General features: G+C 45.0%; 1 protein-coding gene across 4 annotated transcripts in view; it reads left to right on the top strand.

The window, feature by feature from the left end:
- Positions 1-27,448, top strand: part of RAD54L2 (RAD54 like 2) — a 78,856-nt gene that overhangs the window by 40,064 nt on the left and 11,344 nt on the right. For all 4 annotated transcript variants that reach the window (XM_030501320.1, XM_030501321.1, XM_030501318.1 and 1 more), the window contains exons 3-12: positions 16,528-16,726; positions 18,047-18,186; positions 19,777-19,908; positions 20,678-20,910; positions 21,386-21,568; positions 21,851-21,984; positions 23,264-23,460; positions 23,985-24,327; positions 25,912-26,089; positions 26,672-26,923. In XM_030501320.1, the coding sequence (XP_030357180.1) occupies positions 16,528-16,726; positions 18,047-18,186; positions 19,777-19,908; positions 20,678-20,910; positions 21,386-21,568; positions 21,851-21,984; positions 23,264-23,460; positions 23,985-24,327; positions 25,912-26,089; positions 26,672-26,923 (1,991 nt within the window). The remainder of the gene's footprint in view (positions 1-16,527; positions 16,727-18,046; positions 18,187-19,776; positions 19,909-20,677; positions 20,911-21,385; positions 21,569-21,850; positions 21,985-23,263; positions 23,461-23,984; positions 24,328-25,911; positions 26,090-26,671; positions 26,924-27,448) is intronic.

The raw sequence follows: 27,448 nt of genomic DNA, 5'->3' as shown, positions 1-27,448 counted from the left end.
TGATGCAAGACCCTTTTTTTATTTTAATAACAGTAGTTTGTACGACAGATGTTGAAAAGGTCTTGTTCACGTTTTCTTCAACATGCAGTTCACTGACTCAGTCTCAGAAAAATTCAAAGTAGGAGTCAGAAGACATTATTTTCACTTGCAAAAACGCAAATAGGAATGAGACAGGAGAAAGCTACAAGAGAAAATCTTTTGGGATGAACAGAAAATTGTAGTTTGAACCTCTGACAAAACAAATTTTGCAATTAAAACATCTGTAGGTAATCTTCGTCTATGTAAAACATTTAAATACTTGCACTATTAGAAGCAATTTAAAAATGGCACTTTTTTGTACTCTTAGCTTGTGATTTATGTCAAATTTGCACTTAAGTAAAAACTGAAATGAAATTAAAGTTGTAAAAAAATCACTCTTGTATGGTGCACAAATACCTCATGTCATCTTCAGCAGCAGAAATGTAGCAAGTTATAGAAGAGATGATAATCGGCTTCTTGAATATAACTGGGATTGTAACTCAGTGGATTTAGCTTTACGATGATGATAACTATCTATGATATAAATCCTCCCACTTAAAATCAGTACATCTTGTCTAATAACATCTTGTTTTCTTCAATACATTTAAACAACCTTTGAAAGCCTGGGACTGAAGTCTGAAGCAGTATCTGTTTTGCCACAGTGACAGTGTGAAAAGTATTTGCAGCAGACACTTCATTTCATCGCTATCTGTATTTTGTGTGATACACCACCAGCACCACCCCTCTCGTTATAATTTAGAGTGTGGTACCAGGATTTATATGAATACAAATCAAATGAGAAAAAAAACCAGATTGATCAAATTTTATGCCTTATATTTCAGTTCAAAACTCACTAAAGTCAATGGAAAGACTCTTCTGGTTTTCTATGGTTGGTTTAGATCTCACTCAAAAAGAGTTTTTATTTACAGTGCAGTGTTTATTTAAAAAGCAAATGATTCTTAAAGCCCAGCAATACTCTGTTCCCAACAGATAATGTCATAGAGTTCAAGTTTGATTCCATCTGAACGGTTTTAGGTTGATGAATGCCACCTTATACCATAACCAGCTCAAACTTGATATTCTTGTGTGTTTTCCATGTTGCTAAAACAACATGGAAAACAGGACAGGGAAAGTGGCCTTAATGGTATTTGTGCGTGCTACCAGCAGCTGATAATGAAGAGTGCAATTTGACTGTCAAGCCTAGTTTGTGTTTAATAACTTATAAACAATTCAAATTTGCAGCAGCTTCTCTACTTGTTGGAGATCAGTGGGGTGTGTAGAAGCAGCTGGTGGATGTGGAGCACGCCTGTGAGAAAGCTGTGGGATGGGGAAGGGACTACACAGCCAGCACGGAGCAGTCGAGGACAGGCAGGGAATGTCTCTTCTGTTCTGCAGGGCAGCGATGAGGGTGAAGAACACATAGGGTGGTCATAAGAGAGAAGGCAACCACTCAACCTTACAGGGACTGGGAGCATGGATCAGTGCTTCTCACCTGCACTGCTCTTGATGGGCTTGGATCAGGTTAATGTTGAGCAGTCCTGGAGCTGCTTGGCCTGCAGAGCTCAGCAAGGGGGGCAGTGGGTTGAAAGAACCAGGTTCAAGGTGACAGGCATAGGGACAGGCAAGGAGCTATTCCAGCTGCAGGGGATGGGGAAGGAGAGTATCTTGTGATATGTTTTGGGATATTTTGTTGAAACTTTTTAGTTGAGTTTAGTTTGATTCCTCTCTTGCCCATCTCCAATGTTCTCTGCTATACAGAGGAGCTAGTGTCCTGAAAAAATTTACAATTGAGCTTCCTGTGTGTGCAGGCAGATTTAGGTGCAAGTTTTAACAATTACAAATTTGCAGTGCTTGGGGATACTGACACTGCTGATGAAAAGACTTGTCAGTTGAATAAAAACTATGTTCTGAAGGGCCTTTGTCTTGATATTCTATGAAAATACAAACTTTGTAGTGATTTTTTTTTTTCCTTAACAGGGAGTCTCATATGTTGTTGCAAGGGAACCTCTCAAGTGACAGCAGTTTCTTGAGAAGCCTCTTCTGATGTATAGCACAGTCATACAATTGCAAAGAGCTGGTGGTTTGAGCATGAGGTAGGTGAGGCATGACAGCTAGGTAAGATTTCAGACCATGTAGGGGAGGGAGAACATTCTTCCTTACCAGCAAGGCTGGCCTCACAGAAAAGCTATTCACTAAATGGGCTTATCTGTAACAAGATTACCTTCCATGAGGAGATAATTTTATAAACTGACTGTTTCTGGCAGATTTAATTCTTGGCTGTGTGGATACATATTTATCATGGCTAACAGCGATGGCCTCACCAGTAGGCTGTTTTGAGTAGAAAAGTGCTAGAAAAATTCCTTTCCATTTTGCACACTAAGGTGAAGAAGGAAATTCCATTTTTATGGCTGTGTGCAGGTATAGGCCACCTGTTTCCCCCAGTGTATTGAACTTCCATTTTCCTTGTGCTCAATTGCTGTAATAAGCACATGTTGTATTTTAACCCCAGCTGGCAACTCAGCCCCACGCAGCCACTCACTCCCTCACTCACTCCCCCCTGGTGGGATGGGGAAGAGAATCAGAAGAGTAAAAGTGAGAAAACTTGTGGGTTGAGATAAAGACAGTTTAAAAGGTAAAGCACAATAAGGAATTCATTCACCACTTCCCATGGGCAGGTAGGTGTTCAGCCATCCCCAGGAAAGCAGGGCTCCATCATGCCTAAAAGTGACTTGGGAAGACAAACGGTATCACCCTCAGCATCCCTCACTTCCTTCTTCTCCCCACAATTTTATAGGCTGAGCATGATGCCCTATGGTGTGGGATATCCCTTGGATCAGTTGCAGTCAGCTGTGTCCCCTCTCAACTCCTTGTGCACCCGCAGCCTCTTCACTGGTGGGGTGAGGAGCAGAAAAGGCTTTGATGCTGTGTAAGCACTGCTCAGCAGTAACCAAAACATCCCTGAATTATCAACACTGTTTCCAGCACAAATACAAAACAGATCCCATCCTAGCTACTATGAAGAAAATTAACTCTATCCCAGCCAAAACCAGCACAGCATGCCTTGGAAAGTACCCAATTGTATTTACACAAATACTGTCTTTAAATCTTGCTTCCCAGTTTCATGAATCTGTTAGATCAGATGCTGAGGTCATGTTAGGTTATTTATTCCAACCCTATAAAGTCCTTATAAGGCCTGCTGCAAGATCCTCGGCTATGTACGTAATATATTTGTCCCTCTTCCCCCTTGATAAACAGTGTATGTTCTTGTGTACTAGCCAGGCTATTTGAATCTGTGACATAGGTGAAAGGCTGTCTTGTTACTAAGCCTCTTAATTTTAATACAGTTCATCTTTTCTTTGGTAAAATTTATATGGCTCTAGTTATCAATGTAGCAGCTTGGGTTTGTTTCAAAGTTGTGTTGTACCATGAAGGATATTTTGATGGTAGCAAGCATTCACTGCATCCTACCACCCTCTTGAATGAAAGGTCTAATAAGAATGGCTGGAGTCACAGAAAGGGTAATCAAGCTCTGCCTTGGCTGCGTTTGCAAACCTTTAGATCAAGCTGTACTGTTGTGAGTGCAGCTCATTGCCCTGGAGTCCTGCAGATTAGAGCTAGGGCTCTTCAGACCCATCTTGTTTTAGGCTTCTTGAGCCCATCCTGATTTTCCTGACTCTCACTTGCCAGTTGTTTCAAGCAAAGAGCTGACTTCATTATGTGGACAAATGCTCGCTAGCAGTGAGTGGATTTCATTACGTGTCTATTGGCTCAGGTTTGCTCTTTGTTACTGGCATTGGGTATGCCTGTGAAGGGAATCAGGCATGGAAAAAGACTGTAGCACTGAAGAAGGTTAGGTGTGATGGTTAGCCTTTAGGGGTTCAACCACAGCTTTAAAGTTCTTATTCTCTCCTGTATCTGTCCTTCTGGTGCAGATGGACAATGTGGAGGAAGGCTTGCTTAGAATAACTCGTACACCACAAATTCAGACAGGCTGTTTCCTGAAACCAGGGAAATCTCATTCATAGTCCGTTTGCTGCAGTAACAGCCTTCTGCAGACTAGCAGTGCTGTACCAGCTGCTGATTTAATGAAGGGGACAGGGTACTCTTTCGCCTGGTGCTGTGCAAACAGGTTACTGGCTTGCATTGAATTGCTCCGGTTTCAGTCTCAGTTGTCCAGGTTTCTTGGAAATTAGCAGGCAAATAGCAATAAAATCGCAGATACCACAGTTGTTCTCAAAGCCAGAAAGGCTGTACTTCTTTTTAAAACTCATTTCCCTTCTCTTTTCCTTTTGTGCTGTGAAACCTGGGCACGGGGTTACATCCCTGCTCCGAAGGTGCTGTTGTCTGTTGGGATTCCCCTTGCATGGGGCCCCTCCGGAGCCTGACGGTTATGTAAGGATTTTTATTTTATTCCCAGTCTTGGTCTCTGCCACTAGTTGAACTGGATCAGGGGCTGAGTGAATGGGATCCGATCCGCTGCTCCCGAGGAGAGACCTCCCCTGTACACACCCACCCTGCCTCCCTGCTCTTCTGCTCTCTTTTAAAACTCCTCTCCCAGGCGTAACTGAGGTTGATCCGGCTGATCGGGAACACGTTCCGAAGCCAAACCAGCCAGGCAGTGCAGCTCCAGGCACCCGTCCCCAGTGGAGCTGCAGCTACCTGGGGCAGGGCTGTGTTGTTCGGCTCCCCAGGCAGGGGAGGAGATAGTCACAATTTTTATTTAGGCTGAACACGAGGCATATTTAAGCAGTTATATAAGCGACCCCGGTCCGTCTCGGCTGGGTGCAGGAGGATATGTGCGTACTGATTCCCGTCACACCGGCTGGGTGGATTCAAGCGCTAGGAGTTATTTACCAAAGTTATTTTCAGAAACCTTAAGTGCAGGTTTCCCTGCCTGTACCCTGGACTGGTTTATCAGGAGGCATTTCCCGATTGCAAACTGAACAGCCAGTGAGAGTGGATTTAGTGCTCGCTGGGCTGTGGGCAGAGATAAGGAGTTCTCGGGAGTGACTGGAAACTTTTGTCCTGAAGACCCTGAGACAAGAATAGCAGAAGGCTGAGAGTGTGCAGCCTCATTGAACGAGTGCTGGGCAGAGGTCTTGCCTTGGTGCACTGACCAGCATGTTACTCTTGGATGAGTCTCAGCAGTTTCCAGGTAGGACACAGGTTGCTTTTTTGTGGGTTGATTTTCTCCCCTCTTCCCTGTTTTCTTTTCCCTCTTGCTTTCCTGTTACAGACCATTCATTTACCCGCCCCTGTGCTGGAGCACCCTACTCAGTGGCTAGCAAAGTGCATCAGGAACCCAGACTCTTCTGTGGGGCTCAGGTTTTAATTTACTACCTACCAGGCAGGGATGGAAATGGTTAAGTTTTCAGAGTGTTGCAGTGCTTGTTGGTTTGATGAAGGGGATATGAGAAGGAAGCTTGCTCTTTCTTTGTGCTTTTAATTCTGCAGACTTTGATGTGACATTCTGAGTCTGGCTGTTATTGTTTCTGCCGTTGTCACATTGTAATGCTGCAAAAGTAATTTTTAGCAAGAGAGGAGGCAGTTGTTAATATCAATGTGTTGTATCAGTCTGATTTTTATATCCGATGTCCTCTCCCCCGCCCCTTCAACTTTCTGTTTATACTTTCCCCTAACGTCCTACTTGATAAGAGTTTTGGGAGCTTCCTTTGTCAGTGAAGTATGTGGTGACTTGCTGACCAGGCAGCAGTCTGGGCACCGGGCAGAGCTGTTGGTGCTTGCTCCAGATCCCCTAATTAGTGCCTAACAAACTAAGAGCTACTTGGCTCTTTTTTTTCCTCCCCTCTATTAAATGGAAGATGCTGGTGAAACCCTGACATGAGTTTACAGTTTTGGGATGGCTGCTGCTTAGTTTGCTTACTGGTGGGAGGATGTTGTGTGTTGGAGAAAAGACATTGTTCAGATTAGAAGAACTTTCTAAATTTGTAATTTAACTTGTTACTTTGAGGTCAGGTACTCGGAGATGCCGAGCTTCTTCCACCTTGTTCACTTGACAAATAACCTCCAAGGTTCATGCTATGAACTTCATAGGTCAGAACTGGTCCCCAGGAGCTCCAGGTCAGGGTTCCTGGTTTATTGTTGGAGTCCAGTGCAGCGTGGTCTTCATGAGGAGTTTCTATGGAAATGAGCCATGCAGTATTTGTTGAAGGCAGTGGATTCTAGCAGAAACCCCTCCTTCTTTTCTTGCTTTCTGATTTCTGTGATTGTCGTGGCAGGACAAAGCAGCTAATTCTGGGAGCGTGTGAACTGAGAAAAGAATTACGATACAAAATGAGTTTGGATAAATGAGGACTCTGGGTGATACAAGTGGCTTATGTAACTCAGTCTAGATAATGGGTATAAAAAGAAGACAGGGAGGGGAAGGTGCGTTTGGAAATGAGACTGTAGGTCATAGTTGGAGGAAGAGTGCAAGGTTAGAGACCTTCCAAAAATTTTTGTCTTAAAGTTATTTTGGGGTCAGTTGTACGAACCTAAAAGAGCAAGAGTGCAAATGAACTCCTTGTACAGCATTGCTTGTCAAGCTATAAAGTCTAGAGCAGGGTTTATCACAGTCTGCTCTGCCAGTGGGAAAAGTATCTCTATTTGAGGTAGCCAATCTAATGTGGCTGTGCTCTGAGTGGTAGATCCAGGAGGGTCTCCATCCCACTTCTCCATTGCCTTTTGTCCCCAGAGAGGATGATAAAACTGCACAAGGTCACAGAGCGAGTCTGGGGCAGAACTGATGCATCGTGTTCTTTCCTGCCTTTGTGCTTCAACCATGGGTCAGCACTTTTCCTCTCTGGTTTATGTGGCTTTTTCTCACTCCAGGTGCCTGAATGCTTCTTTGGGGTCTTCAGAATAGTAAGCACTTGTATATGCAGTGCTGTGCTATCTGTTTATTATTTTATAAGTCTTTCTGGAAAGTTAGAGAGGATTTTAGGTTTGTTATTTTTTTTGGTAGCACCCACCAGCTAGTACATTAAGGTTTGTTGCAGTACATTACCTGTTGCCCTGCAAGAAAAATGTCTTTAAATAATTAGAGAGCCCTGTCTCCTCCCCATATACACATATGCTGCTTTTTTGACTGTAGAAGTAGTTGTAATTTTAGCAGCCCTTATGAAGGAACCAGGGTTTGTTTTGTTTATTTGTTTGGTATTTTTCCAGGCTGTAATGTGCTTAGCTTTTGGGGCGTCACATGTTTTGGATGGGGCTGTCCTTGTGACATTGTGGCTTCAATTTGTGTGAGTCTGAGCGCCATGAACAACTTTGCAGCCCTTTGTCAAACTCCTTTAGCAGCACATGAAGCAGCACCAATATTTTGAAAAGGAAAACTAGAAACAGATTGTTCTTTCAGTGATGGTGTTTCATCCTGGTCTTATTAGCTTTCTCCAGTGCTCTCGGTCACTTTTCTGGCTGCAGCTGACGGGAGAAGTGCCAGTGGAATGCAGTGGCACACAGGCTCAAACTCAACAATTTGCATTTTCTTCCCAAGTGATGCCTCCCTAATTAAACAGAGTCCTTAAAAATTCCTCTGAAATTACTTTAGAGACTGAAGCAAAAAAGGGGAATGACGCTGAAGTTCTGTGCTTTGTTACAGTTCTAAAAACATCCACAACTATGTTTTGTTTTTCCAAGTAAGAAATTATATGTAAGGAGAGGAAAGAGATCCTGTTGGTCAGAGCATAGGACAGGGAGCCAGCAGCTTCGGAGTTACTCAGCACTGATACCTGCCTGATTTCTTTGCTTTAGTTTCCTCCTCTGCAAGATGGACAGGAGAGTGTATCACAGGTTATTGTAATGACCGGATCATGCTTGTGAACTGCTTTTACGCTGAACTAGAGTGCAAATGCCAGGTGTTATAGTTTTGAAATCTCTCCTGTCTCTCTTATACCATTGCCATGATGAGTAACAACAAAGGAACACTGGGATGCTGAAGGATGCTTTATGCTGGGATTATTTCCCATGCTGCTCTTTTAAATTAAGGAGTATCAGTTGTCTCATATCCCCCCCCGTGCCGTTAACAGGTCCTGAACAAAGCTATGGTGAGGGCTTAAGGCAGAGATTAAAGCTCGGCTTGTGCTTGTTGTTTGTTTGCCGTTTTGGTGGCCTTGGAAGTGTGTGGCAGCAATAATCCCTTCTTTATTATTTCTCATTGCTCTGAGGGTGTTCTGGTATAAAGCTAATACACAACTCCCAGCTACCTAGTGAAAACTAATGCTTATGTAATAATTGCATAATGCAGAATGCTTGCTCCCCTACTCGTCCTCTTTTCTTAGTCCCTGAAATTTATCCCTAGAAGAGTCATGGTTGCAGCCAGCTGGATTCCCTGTGCTGGGAACAGTCAAGCCCCCGTATACATCTATTTTCTGAAGTTGGGAGGGGAAGTTTATCTTTGTTGCCTAAATCAATACTTACCCACCTTAATAGAACAGAGCGGATTTTTCATTTGATTTTTTGTAAAGTTTTGAACTCTTGTGAAAACAAAGAAGATCTGATAGTTAAATCTGGTTGCTGGTGCTTTAGATCCCTGTTGTAATTTCTGTAACCTGGCTGACAACTATATTCTGGGTTACTAGTTAACTGGGATAGCCAGAAAGGGGAGGTTTCGGCTCCCTCCTGCGTGCAGCTTGTTGAAAACTTCCCAGCACTCGAGCCTGGAACACTTCCTGACTCCGGTGCAGTAGTTTTATGTAACTCAGTTGCTCTCGCACACCCCCGGCTAAAGGACAAATGTAACCCATCCCTGCTTCACTCCCTGTGTTTCCTGGCTTTGTTTCCTCATCTTGACTAATGCCCACAGTGCCTGCGTGAGAGAGGGGAGGCTCCTGAGGAGGAGGCAGTTTACATTTTAGGTTTGAGGTTATTGAGAGAAGTAATTTTGATTATGTATCTAGAAGAGGGATGCCAGCTAGCAGCATTCCACCTTTCTCCAGTTCTGGCCATCTCGGGGCACTATGAAAATGCCTGATTTGAAATTTCACAACCCATCTCTGAGCATATCAGAGCTGCGAACGGACAGGAGGTTGCCCGGTGCTCCGGAGTAACCATCCACCTTTCCTCCTGGTGGTGCCAGCAAGAGGGAGGACAACCTGCTGGGCTCGTGCAGGGGCTGTGGTGTCATGGGGTGCCGGTGGCTGCCAGCCCCTGACATACAGCCGTTATATAAGTGCTCTTTGGGGTTTATGTAACCCGGGTCTCAGTGTCCGCAGTGCTGAGGCCCTGCCAGAACAAGATCTCTTGGGTATTTGGGGCCCGGTTCTGCTTGCATAATCCCGGGGTTAGAAGATATATTGTCTGTCACCAAAGTTGGCTCTCTGATGTTCCAGTTTGCCTCTCAGCACTTCTTGGCTGCTTCCTTTCCCTTTGGTTTTTGGGTGGTATCTCCCTTGCTCCTACCCTTCAATTCTGCTGCCTTTTGTTCCTGAAGTATTCCTTCAGGCCAGGAAAGGAGTTTTATTCTGCAGCATAACCTCGTCAGTAACTGATACACTGAAAGACCTCTGAAGGGAAAAAAGAAGGGCAGTGCTGTCTTGTAATTTATCTTCTAAAGTTTTCCATTGACTGGGGCTTAGTTCCTGCCCATGAAGGAGTCTGGAGGTGGGTTTGGCTTTTGTGTGTTCCTGGTCTGGCTCCCTCCCTGCGCTCTGGCCCGCACAGCCTGTGCTGGTGGTGTTTTCTTCGGAGCTCATTTCACATCTCCCCCCTCCATCCTGTGGTCCTGGATTGGGGATGGAGGCAGCCTGCCATCTCTCATCAGCAGTCTGCAGATTCCACGTAGGTGTCTTGAACCCTCAGCGGCTGATCCCTTTACAGATACCTAGAGAAATGAAAAATGTGTTACTCAGACTCCAAGCGGTGCTATTTGTTATACCAATATGACAGTCTCTGTGTCTGGTTACAGTGACAAGTATGAACAAAAGACCTGAGGTGCTTAACTCCTAGATAAATCAGCAACGGGGATGAAGATGTTAGAGCTGATATATGTGCTACTTGACAGGCAAGGGAAGCTTCTTCTGGGAGCAGGCAAGCTCAGGGGCTGGGCAGACTCAGCCCAAAGGATGCCTTTGTGTCTGGCAGTACTGTGGCTGTGACTCAGCAGGACACCAACTGCTGCAGCCAGCACAGAGCTGGGGTGACAGCAATGGTGGACATCAGTCGTTCCTCTGATCGGTGGGCTGTATTTCACTGGAGTCGAGTGGGGACTGCACCCAATGAGGGGCTGGGGGCTGCCAGGGCGCAGCACAGAGGAGAGGACATCCCTGAGGGGCACCCCGACGAGCGCAGGAGTACCCCACACGTGCAGGAAACCACGGGTGCAGACAGAAGGCTGATCCCTGCTCATCGCCAGCTCTCGTGCTGGCAGCGAGCGGGTGGCTGGAAAGGGCCGAGAGGTGCCCGGTGCAGGGTGCTGCGGTGTGGGCACAGGGCGGCTGTGCTGGGTTATGTAAAACTTACATAATTAGTGCTTTGTTGAGCAGCCGTGGCCGGGAGGAGCATCCTGTCCTCCAAGACTGAGCCCCATTATTTTCTGAGGAGAACAGAGCCTTGTTGCTAATTAGCTGCCCTGATAATGGCTGCAGGGGGTGGCCATGGCCCCAAGTCCCCCGAGGGGCTGTGTTCACCTCCATGCCATGGGTGGCTTTCCTGGTGCTTCTGGAGGAAGGAACCAGGTGTTGATGAGTGTCAAGCCCTGGGAGGGGGCTTTGTGGCTCTCCTGGATGTTACAACAGGTAGGAGGAGGGAGTCTGAGCTTCCCCCTTGCTTTTGGCTACACTGACCATGAGGGGTTTCACAAGCAATTTCCTGCCTCCAGCCATGGGGTGTCAATGCTGCCTTTATAAGAGGGTGCTCTGTGCAGACACCCCTCCTCCCTTCTTGCATGACATCCATGCACCAGTTGCATACAGAGAAAAATTAAATATTTTCAGAATATTCTATGTTCCACAGGTGAATACAGGATGAGCCAGAGCGCTCTGGCTGTTGCCAGCCTCTGAGATGATTGCTATGCCACAGTCAGAGAACTGCTGTTCCCCAGGTGTCACGTACAGTTGAACTCTGGCATGACCTACGCACCTCTCCAGCGCCCAGTGCGCTTGGAAAGCATCGCATAACCCCAGAGAGCATCTTCCACCCTGTCAGTGCATTTGCAGTCAGGCTCGCTCTGCAGATTCCCTTCTCTAGCCTTTGGCACAGTTGTAGTTCAGTGTGTCAGTGGCTGCGAGTGTTGCAGCTGGAGCTGTGCAATTAGTCTTGCTTATGCCATCCCCCAGTGCTCCTCCCATTCTTGCTTTGACAGCTCAGTACCGGCTGTAGTAGTACCAGCTAGTACTAGCTACTCTCTGACAAGCCTTTGCCCACAAAGTGCATGGAAGTTCCCAGAATGCCTGCAGTAATATTTAACTGCTCCTTGCTCATTGTGCAGGACAAAAGACAGCTCCCAAAGCAAGAATTAACTCCTCGCTGCTCTTCATGCAGCTACCTTCCTCACCACGCGTGCACACCTCTGTCCTTAGGATAGGAAATAATTCCCAAAGGCTCAGCAACATAGTGCTAGTCAGTATCTTGAGTTTCCATAGCGAAATGATTTTAGAAATAAACAAGTGTCTGGTTTTCAGTGGTGTGCCTTCCCTGGAAACTGATGTTACTCTAGCAGAGAAGTTGTCCTCCCAGGGGGATGGTGTACCTCTAGCTAGCCACATTAGCTAGCTAGTAACTGAGGAGGTAAGGAAGTAACCATCTTACACAGTGTTTTGTCCACTGAGGTGTCTCTTGGACCTTCTTGAGCAACAGCCTCAGGTAGGGGACCTTCAGGCCTTATCCTGAATGGCAATTTCTGCACCTCTAGGAGTGTCGGACTGTTTCTAGAGCCGAGCTGTGGATGTCCACTTGCATGTGCACACACACTTGAACTTACCAAGGTTTGCCTTAGAGTTTGGAGATTGGATGCAACTATAGCACTGTTTCTCACACACCTTGGTGTCAGGAGGCTGTGTTAGTTACAGAAATCTCACACCTCAAATAAATGTACCTGCTGCTTCATGACACTTCACAGCAATCTGTGCCTCTTTGCAGAGCAAAGGCTGTGTGTGTCAAGAGCAATTCACTGCTGAATTGAAGATGCTAGAGAATATTCTCCAGGCTGCATCCATGCTGTTTTAAGGGAAGTTTGCAAGTATTCTGCAAGGAGGTGATGAGGTGAGTTTAATAAGCGTGGGCTCAATAGAAAGTGCCCAACTGTGGGACAAATCATTAGCTGTGTCATGCATCATGAGTCACACCTGTGCGCAGTGTTTAGGGGCAGCTCCAGCAGTCACACCACATAGGGAGTGTCTGAAGCAGAGTAGAATGAGAGCAGTCACGACTCTGTTCCTTACAGAGACTTCTAAACTGTAATAGACAAGTGTTGGTCGAGAAGCCAAACACCTCCCCCTGTTTGTATGTACAGCTGGGGGCGGTGGTTGCTGCTGCTTATTGAGCAAAGAAAACTGGCAACCCCTGGTCTGCAGCACAAACCAGAGCCGTGCTGTAGTCACTTCTGTTGAGTTTTGATAGTGCAGGCACATATAAACCTTTAAAATGCATGGTAGAATAGTTGTGTCCCTCTTGGTGTTCAGAGTGCCTTGCAGGACAGAGTGCCTGGGTGTGTGCAGTGTCTAACCCAGGACCAGTGGGAATTGCTCAGATGGAGAGCTGTAACCTGCCTGAAGCAGCAGCTTCTTGAAGCTTACTGTCTGCATTGCTGCTATCACCACTACCCTAAGGAAACCCTCTTTTTGGTCTGGTACCTCTTCTGGTGAGCACAGTGCAAAACATGCAACAGAGCTGGTGTGAACCCAGCAGTTGTTTGTGTTCCAGCTGATTCTCAGTGCCCACAGTGTGTAAGCATGGATGGGTTTACATCCTCATCGACCACCACAACTGACCCATGGCTGTCTCCTGCTGAGCAGATTTGGGCCCACTCTTTCACCCAGCTGTGCTTGGGCATATGTGGCTGATCTGCCTGTGCAAGGCTGTGCTGGATTGTTACCTGTGGGTTGGTGGCAATGCTTTTCTCATTCGGACAGACTGCTTGCATCTTCCTAGAGAGCACTAACAGCGTGAGCATGATCAGGCAGTTATAAACATGCAAACGTGGCTCATGAATTGATGAATTTGTGCATTATGTAAAAAGCTACTTGTATAGCCATGTCAGAGTAACCTGTTGAGCTCCAGTTATAAAACCATAATTGCATTTCTCTTGTAGATTTAGTCTTGGCAAAATTGGGGCAGGTATTATTCCATTGATTACCTGATGGGACCTGTTCCCACACTCACTCCAATCCAACTCCAACTTAGTCTAGTACAAAATAGGTTTTTGTGTGTGTATTTATTGTTTCCTAATGTGTTCCTGTCCCAGTGTGGGTCCTGGTAACACAGCTTGGAGCTCACCGTGCTGGAGCACAGCCACATGGCTGCAGCAGGGAGCCTCGCTGTTCGCATGCAGTAAGATGTAGGCTGTGTACACAATCAGGAGTTTAATACAAAACAGCAAACAAACCATTCTGGCTCGTAACTGCCAGCTTGTGTCACAGGTGTGGTGGGAGCTGTTTGCATGGTTAGGCTTGGGATTTTGTCACTGTGTTACTTAAGCTTTGTGAAAAGTGGCGTTGTTCATTATAGTGGCAAGGATGAGCCCAGCCTTGGGAAGAGGGCTGTCCTCTGAATCCTGCTGCACCTCAATCAGTGTGACGTTTGGCTCTGTCACTGGTTTGGAAGAGATCTCAGTGTCTAGATACATATGTGTAAGGAATGTGGGCTGAGGCACAGATTGTGTTCCTCACCTCAAAACTTGTATTGACAGGACAAACACCAGCCTGAGCAGACATGGCTGTGGCAGATGAGGGCCTGTACTCAGTTCAGGACCAAATTTATCGTCAGATTTTGGGCCTCAGGCTCCTGGTCAGATAAGTCATACTTAAAAAAACCCTGTCTGATCCAACTGTGCATAGGTTTCACCAGAGCTTATATTACGTATGATCAAGAGGAAAGAAAAGGTAAAATGCAGAGGTGGAATGAGTCTACATAGGAATTGGACACATAGGAGAACATAGAGAGGAGACATGTAATGGCCTCGCCTTTAGGCTGCTGAGCCCTTGGGTTTTGTTAGCATCACCCCCGTCCTGAAGGCACCCTTTCCCAGCATGGCAAAATGGGTGGCAGAGTCGCTGCCAAAGGAGGTGACGTGGATAATTGCTGGGGTGTGGGGAGAAAAGTGCTTCCTCTTCCAAACAAGCATGACTTTGTGCTCTCTGATGCCTTGTCAAGGTCCACTGGGCCCAGGGTGAGATGGCAGCAGTGTAACCATGGCAGTGTTTGTCTCCAGTTTAATGACTCATCCCGGAGCGTGTGGTCACGTGTGCAGCCTCCCTGCTTCCCTTTGCCCTATTTCATCCAATCTTTTGATCTAGTTATATAAGCAGGAGTCAAGAGGGCTGGGGGGAAGGAAACAGTGTCCAAGAATTGCAGGTAGTGTGACTGAAACGTGTCCGTAGCTCAAATAGCAGAGCTGTTGTCTGGGAAGCCTGGGAAACAGGGTTTATTTCCAGCACAGTTCTCTGTCTGCAAGTGAATGTGATAGGTCATATCTGAGCTTGGAAGTTTAAGGAGGCATGGTGGGAGGACAGGGCTCCAAGACCTTGGCTATGGCAGGAGAACTGCCATGGTTGTAGCAGCAAACCCTTTTGCCTTTAGCTTTACATGCAGTGTAACTCTCTTGAATTCATCATGAGATCTGTTTCATCCCGTAAGTTGTGGATACCTGTTTTTCCAGTATATGTAGGACTTGCTGGGACTGATGTTTGCAGAAGTGTTTGAGCTGCTCTGCTGATATTGATCTGTGGTGGAATGAGCCCTGAAGCCCTAAATGGATTCTGACAGACTTTGAGCAAATGCTAGGCCAAGTCTGGTGGGATGTCTGGAGAGGAAGCTTGCAAAGTTGGTACTTTTGACTGAAGTGTGGATCTAGTTCTTGTCATCTCAATTTTAAGAGGTGGTACTGGTGGTAAAGTTAAATAGGCATATGAACGTCTGTAGAGGCGTAGAGGTGCCTGCACATGGAATGTGCTGTACTGAAGCATCCTTCATTTTAAGCTCCCAGCTTTTAAAGAAGGGATGCTCTTTGTCTCCACATCCCACAGAGTCACAATGTGATGCTTGTTGGTTTTGTATTACTTCATCTGCTACATTCTTCTGCACTGATGTTGTCTTTCCTTCAAAATTCTGTCTAAGTGTCAGTCCAGTTCAGTCATTAGCTCAGATAATGGACTCTTCATTAGGGACTATAGTGATAGGATAAGGGGTGATGGGTTCAAACTTAAGCAAGGAAAGTTTACGTTGGATATAAGGAAGTTCTTTACTGTGAGGGTGGTGAGGCACTGGAATGGCTTGCCCAAGGAAGTTGTGAAGGCTCCATCCCTGGCAGTGTTCAATGCCAGGTTGGATGGAGTCTTGGGTGACAAGGTTTAGTGCGAGGTGTCCCTGCCCATGGCAGGGGAGTTGGAACTACATGATCTGAAGGTCCTTTCCAACCCTATTATATGATTCTGTGATACACAGTATAAGCAAGAAAGCTGATTATGAGAAGAGGTTCAGGATATCTCTTTGCCTGACACAAGGGGACAAGATGCTTCGAAGAAGCTATTACAAGGCTTGTCAGAAACAGTTTACTTCAAGGGAAGCTTTTGATAAGAAACATTTCCTTTCTGTGTTCTGCAAGCATTAGTTTGGTCACTGACAGCCTGTTGAAGAGCAAAATGTCATGTAGAACAAGGTGTCATTTCACATAGTGCTTTAAGACTGAAATCAGCCACTAATGAAAGTCTGAAAACAGGAGAACACAGATAAAAAGGAATGCATGTGATTTATAATGTAGAAAGAGTATTGCCACTTACTTTTTGTTTTTAAAAAAGCTTGCCAGAAGTTACCAGTTAAATCATGAGTGGAGACCTGTGATAAAACCACAGAGTGGCCTGCTAAGCCATGGCCCAGTGTTTGAACCACATAACCTCTTGCACGATGTGTCCTGCTAACTGGGAAGGTGGTTACAGGTGTCATATAAATGGAAATTTCCACCCCACTTGCATAATGTGAAACAAAGAAAGATATTTGAGTTCCTTGTTTTAATCAGAGCTCATCAGGCCCCTGTAGGAAAACAGGCCCTTGGGGCAGCAAGTGCTTTACATGGACTGAAATAATTTTTCCTTGTTTTCTTGTTGGGATGCTTTTGGGCTGTGTTGAGTGGTGTTAGTCTTGGATTTCACTGGGAACAGACCCTTCACTGTAAAACTTTTTAGCACACTTTGACTGGCTGTTGGAGATCACCCCAGTTTGGACCCCGAGAGAAACATGCTTGCAAATGAGTGTGAGTAGGGACTGTTGGTTCCCATTCAGCTCAAATACTGACGAATGCTCATGTAAAAGCCAGCCTGGCAAAGTTGTTCTCATGTTATTACCTCCGTGTCTTTTCAGACCAACCCCAGGAAGCTGTGTTCAGCAGTGACCATGTTGAACACACGGAGGATGGAGAATGGCAGCGCTCTACTTCAACTACCTCATCTCAGAGTGAGCGGGCAGAGCGACACTTGCAGAACCAGCACAAGAGCCTGGCCTCTGAGGACACCAAAAAGAAGAGGGCTCAGAAACCGTCTCACATGCGGAGGAACATAAGGTAAGCAGCAGCAGGACAGAAGGAGCTATGGTCCTATTATTATAGCCCTTTGGGTAAAAACAAAATCTCTGGACTTTGCTTCTGCTGCTGGCAAACCAGATGGCTTTTCTTTTCCAAAACCTTAGGATTTCACTAGTGGGAGTAGTATGTTCTCAGACTGGAGTGCTGCATGTGGGTGCAGACTTGTTTGGTATTTCAGAAGAGTGAATATTTGGATATAGAATCTATTGCAAAAATGGTGTATTTGCTGCTGGCTTTTAAAACATGTAATTGAAAAACAGCACCACCATTAAGTAAATATCCAGTTTCTGATGAGGATCCTATTGCACATAGCCTAAAATGTAGTCCTTCTCGCTACTGTCCTGGTTAATTGTTGGCAGGAAGCTGGTGCTGTGACTGAAATGTTGGAAATCAATTTCACCTGGATTTTATAAAGCAGTAATTGATTGTATAAGTCACCACATATATCCTGGGACAGGTTGTGAAGTGGTAATTCCCTTTGAAATTCTGTTCAAGAGGATCTAAAATGCTTAGAGAAGTCACAATGGAGCAGGAACTCCTGTGGCAGCAAGTAGCTCTTTTGCCCTGTATGTAGTGTGCTGGTGGTTTTTGGCTGATACTTAAGCTTGTGCAGGTTGATTTTCTTAAAGCCAAAGGAATGAGCATTGAGTAGGCCTTGGAAACTGGGTTGGGTGGATTTAAAGGCTAGTTTGAGGGAGCTGGATTTTAGCACTCCTTGTACTGCACCTCGTCTCTGGCAAAAGAGCCTTCATTTCCAGGCTGTGCATGTGAAACTGAAGGGGGGAGCAACTTTTGGAAGTAATGAGAATTACCTGTAAAGGTAAGATGCTTTGAGAGCATCCTTTGAAACAATTGCTAAAGCCATTAGAGTTCCTAGTTCCTGAAAATAGTATGTGAGAGGAGAATCAGTGATAACTTTTTGTGGGGGAATTGGTGCCTTTTGTATCTTTTTTGAATGACTTTGTGCGTTTTCTGTTTATAAACTGCATAGCAATAAATAACATCCTTTCAGGTGGAAGAACTTGTCAGTGATAACCTAGTTTTCCTCCTTTCATTGTTTTGCTTCTGTCAAACTTTTGTCTTTTCCTTGACTAATAGTAGTGTTACCTGTAGTTGGGAAGCACAGGCCTGAAATAGCTGTAGAATTTGTCTATAGCTTTTGGAGATGATGTTGCTAGACTGTGTAGCTGACAGACTACCTTGAGCTTGTCAATCATCTTTTGAGCCAGCATACAGCCATTCACGTTTTTGGAAGAAATCGAGTGTAACTAAATCATGTTTTTCTGCTCCTGTGTTCAGAAAGCTCTTGCGTGAGGACCAACTGGAAGCTGTGACAAAAGTGGCCCAGCAGGAAGAGTTGGAGAGAAGGAAACGGCTAGAGCAACAGAGGAAGGATTATCCAGCCACTATACCAACCGTACCCCTAGAGTTTCTTCCTGGTAAGCAGTGGGAGATGTTACATGAAGCAAGATTCATAGGGATAGAAGAAGAAGGTAGTGCTGTGCTTGTCCATGGTAGGACATGGGGTAATGGTTTCACACTAAAAGAAGGTAGATTCAGGCTAGATACAAGGAATTTTTTTTTTGTGATGAAGGTGATGAAATGCTGGCACAGGTTACCTGGAGAAGTGGTAGATATCCCATCCCTGGAAACATTCAGGGCCAGGCTTGACGTGGCCCTGGGCAACCTGATCTAGTTGAAGATGTCCCTGCTTGTTGCAGGGTGAGGCAGACTAGGTGACCTTTAAAGATCCCTTCCAACCCAAACCATTCTATGATTCTATGCTGCACTTGGGCTTTCAAGTGTAAACTCTTGAAAGGGCAGGTCCAAACCACTTGTGGGTTCAGTGTAGTAATTCAGAAGCGAGTTCCACTTCTGAGTTAGTCCTGAATCAAAATGCTGTGGCTGCGTGGTGAAAGGTAACTTTTATTGAAGATATTTTGGCAAGTTAATTGTGTGTAAGCAGGATGCTGGAACAGGTCTCTCATGTCTTTCCAACTGCTGTGGAACCTTAAACCAACAGTCTTGACAGAACTGCTGTGTCCTTGACCCAGGTCACACTTGTACTATGAATGATCTGGTAATGCATAGGTCTGGTACTAGGGATGGTAGAACACTAGGCTGGGTGCACGTATCTTCATGATGTAACCTGGTCCTTTCTTGCCTGTTTCAGCAAGCAGTGAAATAGCAGGCAGTATAAATGGTTATGCATCACCCTTGTCTTCTAGTGAATATGTCATCTTGCACTGTCTTCTAAGCTGGATCATTTCACTGATCTAGTTTATAGCACAGCCTCTAAGACTGGTGTAAAGGGCAGAGAAGTGCAGTTGGAAGTTGTGATGGGGGTAAGAAGTTCTTTAGTTGACTTTGCCTCTGGAGAAAATGTATATTTTCCCTTAAGTGCAAGCGTTCAAAACATTTTTACAAGGTGTGTGAGGGGGGAAGAATAAGAGCTATTTAAAACAGTTTAACTCTTGTGGAGTAGATTGCAGCCCTAGAAAAACATCGTTGCTTGCTGAGTCACTGCAGCAGTGCTGATTCGGCCCCATTAGCTAGCCTCTCCCCACATGGCAGCACTTAAACATGCAAACAAATGGTCTTGATCAGTAAAAGTTGTTTATGATATATGGGATGTAATTATTACAGTGTCCCTACTAACAAAGGGCCATTATCATCCCTTCAGCAATTGGTACTTTCTCTGCTGGAGGAAGAACAGCTTTTACTCCTGAGACCTCCCCCAAAAATAGGGACTTTAGCACGTTGCATGGTCGATGTGCCCCAGCCAGGGCATGCAGTAGAGAGGGTGCCTTCAGCAATGGGCTATTGTTTAGGTATATTGAGAAAGAAAGAGATTGTGACCCAGGAAGCTGAGTCATAGCAGTATTGTAGACAGTGAGAGTCTGTTATGGAAAATTCCAGGGATAAGTTATTGGAGCAAAAGTGGAAGGAAATACTGTCTGGTTTCTGAACAGTTTTGTCTCCTTCCCCATTATTATGAGTTACTTATTGTTTGTAATTTATGTTTGTAGAGGACATAGTTTTCAGAACAGCTGAGGCTACCCAGCTCCCTCCTCAGGTCCTGGCTGAGGAAGTGATCTGCCTAGATAGTACCAGCAGTGGCAGTGAAGATGATGCTAAAGGAAAAAATAGCATTAAAGATGGTAAGTGACCAATTGCCTTGGCCTGCTCCTCTCATAGTATGCTGTTTATTTAGCTAAAAATCTCCTGTTTTCATCTAGTCAGATGCTCCAGTAGTGAATCATTTCAGATTTTTGTAGGCCTATTGGTTTCCAAATAAATGGCCAGTCCTGGCCTTTGACATTTATAAAATGGCCTGTCAGGCACTCTTGCAAACTTGTGTTTATTTCTGCTTTATAAATGCACTTAATTTTGCTCAGAGCTCTGCTGAAGAATGCTTACATGAGATGTGGCATCATCTGCTGTGGATAAAAGGAGCATCAAAGTATTTAGATCTGCAACTGAAAGTGGTCTTTGTGTCCCTTGTCCCATATGGATCTAACCTTACACTTTTATGCCACTCTGGTAGAGTTCTTCTGCCTGATTTCCTTGGTGGTCCTTAGACATTATATCAACAGATAAAATGCGTGTCTGGGTTTGGGAATTAGGAAGACCTGTGGAGGAGACTTATAGAAACTGTCTCATGTTCTGTTTGGATCAGCTCAGATTAAGTTCTCAGAAACATGGGGAAACTCAGGGAAACTTGTGCTTTTTTATATGCTGGTCTGAGAGGCCTGATGTGTGCCTGTATTGTGCCTGCTTGTTCAGAACAAGTCATTAGGCCAGTGTGGAACTACACAAGGTGGTAGCCTTATTTTCCTGATACGATTTTTTTATTTTCCTGGTAGCATGATAATCCTAATGGCAAGTTAACCTTTACCCTTATTCTGTCCTGTTTGGGTTACATTACAGAAGTGATTGAGCTGAGTTCAGGAGAGGATGATGCCCTCCAAATTGTGGACAGCAGTGACTCTGGCAATGAAGGGGAGGAGGATGGCAGTGAAGAGAGCAGTGGCTCTCATGTGAATGATGCCTTAAATCAGTCAGATGCTCTGGGGCAAGTCATTGTCAACATCAATCATCCACCAAATGAGGAGGACATTTTCCTAGCTCCCCAGCTTGCACATGCAGTAAAACCTCATCAGGTAGGCTTTAATAGTCTTGAAAATGCAATGAATTCAGGTAATTGTAATCTCAGCAGAACTTCTTTGGTGAGCTCAGTGACCACTCTGGTTGTGGCGGTGGCTGTTGTGGACAGGCAAATGAGAAGGACAAATTAAAGGAAAGCCAGGGCTATTGTTATCATCAGACCTTTCTATATTTAGATGAACACTTCAAAAATAGAATTATATTTATAAGCAAACTAATCAACCCCAATTCACATTCTCTGGCTACAAGTGAATTTTGATTTATTGTTATATTCTCAGAAAGTTTTATGAGTATCTAAAAATACAGACTTTCTGAGCTCTCCCTAGATTAGAGTGCTGTAGTGAATTTGAAACATCCCCTTTATATCTTCATGATCTATGCAGTCCTGATGTGCTTACCACTCTGTAAATTCATACCCGCTTTGGTTATTTTCTGCCACTATTCTAATTCGTTTTATACTTTTCTGTCTAGATTGGTGGGATCCGATTCCTGTATGACAACTTGGTTGAGTCTTTGGAGAGATTTAAAACCAGCAGTGGGTTTGGGTGTATTTTAGCACATAGCATGGGCCTGGGCAAGACCATACAGGTCATCTCTTTCTTGGATGTACTTTTTCGACACACGGAGGCAAAGACTGTTCTTGCCATTGTACCTGTAAGTAGCCATGTGAAGGGCTGGCTGACGGGCTTCTTTGCACTACTTCTTTGTTAGCATAGAGAAGATCAATTATTTGTCCCATCTCATGTCAAGCTCATGTCAAGCTCTCATACCCTTGCTGCTCTTCTCCCTCCTTCATTCCCTGTGTCCCTGAGTTTGCATGCTGTGGTCTGCTTCTGTCTGGGCACAGCTGGGTGTCATTCCCTGTTCTCATTTTTACTCTTAAAATCCTGAGTGCCTCAGTTGGGTTTTTAATCCTTCCATGACTAACTTTTTCAGGTGAATACACTCCAAAACTGGCTAGCAGAATTCAACATGTGGCTCCCAGCACCTGAAAACCTTCCTGCTGATTATAACTCCAAAGAGGTCCAGCCCCGCACCTTCAAAGTCCACATCCTGAATGATGAACACAAGTAGGTGCCACTAAAAGCTCTTTTGAGCCCTTGAACTGCAGCTTATGGAACTCTTATAAGTATTGCTGTTGCAGACTGTTTAGTTTGGTCTAATTCTGTGCCCTTGACTCCCAGATCTTTCCCACTCTGCATTCATTGTGGGTGCTGTCACGAAGGGAGGATTTTGATACCTGAGAAAGAATAACTGCCATTCATTCAATGTTTGTATCTTGTACTTCCTTCTCACACTGCTGATGTGCCTTTCTGTTCTTCTATATATGCTGAGAACAGGAACCCAGTTCCAGAGACAGAGCTGCTTCTGCAGACAGGAGCAGAAGTGCTATGGTTTGTTTCTGGTGGTATACTGCTAGTTCTGTCAGAATCCTGGGATTCCTGAGGCATGTATACCACATGTCTCTCTTGTTTTAAATGTGGGTTGTTTTTTTCCTGAGATTTTTCACACACACTGGGATTCCTCTACCCAACACTGTGACTTTCTGTGAATTCTGTTGTCCTTGAGGGATTCTGGCAAGTTATACAAAGCCTCCTTGTCCAGAAAGGAGAGATTAGTGATTGTAATTACAACCTGGTCTGGAGTGTGTTCTTGGCTCGTGGATCTCTGCTTCTTTTCTGGGTCATTTGTCTTGCATGGATCAGGACAGTGTAGTGATCCTAGCGAGGAACTCTCAGTTCACCAGCTATGTTCATACACTTATCTGCTGAGATCTTCACCTTCTGGGTAGAATTGTACTTTGAATCTGCTGATGCTACTCCAACCGTATGTTTGGTATTGGATGGGATCATGTGTACTCTGGGAGGGTTGAGTGAGGACAGTGTCTTGATTTGAACCAATTCTGAGCAGGCTGGCAGGGAAGGAATAGTTGAGGGACACTAGCATTAGAAGAGACAACAAAAAGGGATAAATAATTAGACAACTACAACCATGTACATTAGTGAAAATGTTTTTTTGTAGGCATAGTCTCCTCAACACCTCTTTAAAAAGGATGCTCTTGAGTTTGATATGCTGTGGTACATGACAAACTTCTACAGCTCAGTTCCTGTAAGGATTTGTCATTCTCAGCCCTACTACTATGGCACATAAGAGGCTTTTTTTCTTTTCGTCTCTACCAAGTTGTGTCCTGAAGAAACTTCATTGTATTCCTTTGTCTGGTTTGATGTGAGAAAGTGCTTTAATTAGTTGAACAGAGGTTTTTTTTCTTGACAGACTCCAATCCAGTGGTTCAAACTGAAACTGGAGAGAAAGCTTACAGCTTATTTGGTTGGTTGGTTTGTTTTACAGGACAACAGCTGCACGTGCAAAGGTGGTGAATGACTGGGTAACAGAAGGTGGTGTGCTGCTGATGGGATATGAGATGTACCGTCTTCTCTCACTGAAGAAGTCCTTTGCCACTGGCAGGAAGAAGAAAACAAAGAAACAAGCTGGCCCTGTCATTATTGACTTGGATGAGGAAGACCGGCAGCAAGAGCTTCTGAAAGGTGGGAGGCCAGTCCTTGAGAGAGAGAAAGAGTGTGATGGTGTTGTCCAGCTGGCTATCAGCTCTGGCAGCACAGGGAAACAACCTATAACTTACTTTTAGCATCCCTGACACGATCCAATTTTGCTAGGCAGGATCATGTCGTTGGAGACAGAAGGTTGTTGAGCTTTGGTTTAATCTTTTGTTTCTTGCCATAGCTGCAAGTAAGTATAGAAGTCAGTATGCTGAACTTGGGGATTTGTCTGTGTGAGATTTGCCAGTCTGATCTGATGCAAGACACCCAACTTGATAGTGTGGAGGTCATTGAGCAGAAATCAAGGCACAGTTATGTCTGGTCATTACCACATTATGCTAAATAGGAGCCAGTCACATTTTATTTCCTGAATCAGCCTTGCTTTCTGTCACTCATAAATACTGCTCTTTTTCTCTTTCAGAACTGCCCTTCTTTTGCTGTTTGTCAACCATATAAAACCAGAACTTTGTCTTATTCAACTCCAGCTAACACTTATTTTTCCTTGTCCTCAGGGATTGAGAAAGCTTTGTCTCGCCCTGGCCCAGATGTGGTTATTTGTGATGAGGGACACCGGATAAAGAACTGCCATGCCAGTACTTCGCAGGCCCTGAAGAACATCCGCTCCCGCCGGCGGGTTGTGCTGACTGGTTACCCACTCCAGAACAACCTCATTGAGTATTGGTGCATGGTAGACTTTGTCCGACCTGACTTTCTAGGCTCTCGTCAGGAATTCAGCAACATGTTTGAGCGCCCTATCCTGAATGGGCAGTGTATTGACAGCACCCCTCAAGACGTCCGTCTCATGAGGTATCGCAGTCATGTCCTGCATAGCCTGCTGGAAGGCTTTGTGCAGCGGTGAGTCCACAAGGAGTTCTTAATGGTAGTCCATGCAAACAGTTCTTTCATCCCAAATTAGCCTGCTTGTTTGCTGAGTTTATGCAGTACAGCTAATCTTACTGTCTTATAGAATCACAGAATCATTTAGATTGGAAAAGACCCTTAAGATCGTCGAGTCCAACTGTTAACCTAGCACTACCAAGTCCACCACTAAGCCATGTCCCTAACTGCCACATCTACACATGTTTTGGATACCTCTGGGGATAGTGACTGAATCACTCCCCTGGGCAGCCTGTTCCAATGCTTGACAACCCTTTCTGTGAAGAAATTTTTCCTAATAGCCAATCTAAACCTCTCCTGGCACAACTTGAGGCTCTTTCCTCTTGTCCTATCCCTTGTTACCTAGGAAAAGAGACCAATACCCACCTCACTATAGTCTCTGTTCAGGTAGTTGTGGAGAGCAATAAGCTTTCCCCTGAGCCTCCTTTTCTCCAGACTAAACAGCCCTAGTTCATTCAGCTGCTTCTCATACGCCTTGTGCTCTAGATCCTTCACGAACTTTGTTGCTCTTCTTTGGACACACTCCAGCACCTCAATGTTTTTCTTGCAGTGAGGGGTCCAGAACCGAACACAGGATTCAAGGTGTGGCCTCACCAGTGCTGAGTACGGGGGGATGATCACTGCCTTGGTCCTGCTGGCCACACTATTGCTGATACAAGCCAGGATATTCAGCTGGCTGTTGACCAAGACCCCCACGTCCTCTTCCTGTGGGGAGCTTTCCAGCCACTCTGCCCCAAGCCTACAGCGGTGCATGGGGTTGTTGTGACTCGAGTTGTTGTACCCCATACAATTGAGCTCAGCCCATTGATCCTTGAGTTTTAGACAGGTACCTTAACTGTCTTTGTGGGAGGATCTTAAGCATACAGAGGACATTCTTAGGTTAGCAGCTCCATATTTCCCTCAGAATCTGTCTTGCTCAATCTGTCAACTGTAAAGTGGTCCTTATGGCTTTGTTTTGCCTTGGGGGTAGAAATAAAGTTGGTTTGCTTTGGTACCACAGTCTCTGATAATAGAGAGCAATACCTCTAACTGCACCAGAGTGATTTCAGGTTTATTTTGCTGTCTTAATAGTCAATTTGGATATGCAGTTTTTGACATCCTCTACCCAAGGATCTGAAAGTGTTTCACGAACCCTCAGTCATGTAAAGTGACAGTGACCCCACCACTCTGGAAACAAATCACCTTTGTTTCTCAGATGAGGGTTCTCAGATGCCAGACCAGTGATTTGGATGGAGATTTTAGTCATTGGCAGAGCCAAAAAGAGATCATGGAAAACAGGACTTCATCACCCTCTTAACCCCATGACCTGCGCTAAAAGATTGTAACATTTGAGATCTCTGTAATTGTGCTTACAGTTGGTTTTGGCTGCAGGGAGAGTGTCTTGGAAGTGCTGTGCATCAGAGAAGTATGCAACTAGAGGTCTTTATCCCTGCAGCCAGATGGGCAAGAAGTCAAAATCTTACCCTACAGGCAGCCACAGAGAGATCAGATTGGGAAATTCCCTTCTCTCTATTTATCTTTCTTTCTTTATTTCCTCCACAGGCGAGGCCACAATGTGCTGAAGGTTCAGCTCCCATCGAAGGAAGAACATGTCATTTTGGTACGTCTATCAAAGATCCAGCGGGCCCTTTATACGGAGTTCATGAACCGGTTCCGAGATGCAGGCAACAGTGGCTGGCTGGGACTGAACCCACTCAAAGCTTTCTGTGTCTGTTGTAAGGTAGGTTTTGGCAGGAGATGTAAGGAAATATTCTAGTATGTAAGGGAAAGCCAGGAATAGGAGTCAGAACAGGAAGTAGAAGTGTGGTTGACCAGGCACATCTTCTCTCCACAGAGTGCCCTGCAGTGGCCCAGCAGAATTGTTATCTCCATTTTCAGAACTGGGGTGCAGGGATGTTAAATGTCTTTCTCATATTTGTGTAAGAAACCTGCAGCCATCAGCTGGTACCTTATCTGTTTACCTGCTGCAGTGCAAACAAGCAGCTTCCTCTGTGTTTGTGCTTTGTGGGGTGCACAGTGGCCTCCTGGTTTGTTCTCAAGGAAACAATTGGGCAGTTTTAAAGCCTTAGTTAAGACTGTTTGTACCTTGTGTTGTGACAGAGTCAAGTTTTCTGTTTTCACTACCTTAATGCAGTCAGACTTGTTTTCTTTGCAGTGCCTTACAGTTCCATGTGGGGATGGTGAGGAGATGATTGAACTATTACTTCTTTCCTTTGAATAGCTGTGAGAGCTTTCAGTCCACAATCATCGGCAAGCAGCAGGCCAGTGCAGGCCTAACCACTTTCTTTTGTTACTCCTTCAGATCTGGAACCATCCAGATGTGTTGTATGAAGCTCTGCAAAAGGAGAATCTGGCAAACGAGCAGGATTTGGATGTGGATGACCTTGGCACAGCAAGTACTAATTCCCGCTGCCAGCCTCAGGGAATTAAAGTCAAAACAGAGAGTAATGCTTTGGCATCACCAGCTGGAGAAGCTACCAACAGCAAGTTCCTCCAGAGCGTTGGCTTCAACCCTTTTCAGGAGAGAGCAAATCAGGTCGTTACTTATGAGTGGGTGAGTACCACTGGTAGAAAAATCTTTGTTTGGAGTGTTATGATAAACATAGGTTAGATACTTTGAAAGACTGTACCTCTTTTTGTTAAGGCATTTTGCTGAAGTAGGACAAAGAAAAGACTCCTCTCTTGAAGAGTTGGGAATTTCTCTCACTTTTCTTTGCCACATAGCATCTTGCTAAGCATGTCTGCAAGGTGTTGGGGTGGGGTTTGGGGACTCTCGTGAGGCAGGAGTGCAGGCAGCACTCTTTTATACCGTTGTTTTCATCTGACCAAAAAGAGTGTGGACTTTTTTGTTCGAAAAAGGTGTTAGGGTAAAGTTTAATCTAGATAAGATGGTGGTAAATTTAGTGTGCTGGAGGAAAGGTCTTGAGATAAAGAGTCATGAGAGGTTGAGAGGATGCTCATTCATCCATACTCCAAGAAGTCTGTCATTTGGAGCTTCTGGAATGTGAAGTAGCAGCAGTAGTTGGGAGTAACATTGTCGCCTCAACCAACTGAATATCTATAACTTCTCTGCAATGAC

The sequence above is a fragment of the Strigops habroptila genome, chromosome 11 (assembly GCF_004027225.2).
Source record: "Strigops habroptila isolate Jane chromosome 11, bStrHab1.2.pri, whole genome shotgun sequence".
NCBI classification, from domain to species: domain Eukaryota; kingdom Metazoa; phylum Chordata; class Aves; order Psittaciformes; family Psittacidae; genus Strigops; species Strigops habroptila.
This window is presented reverse-complemented; position numbering and strand designations above follow the sequence as displayed.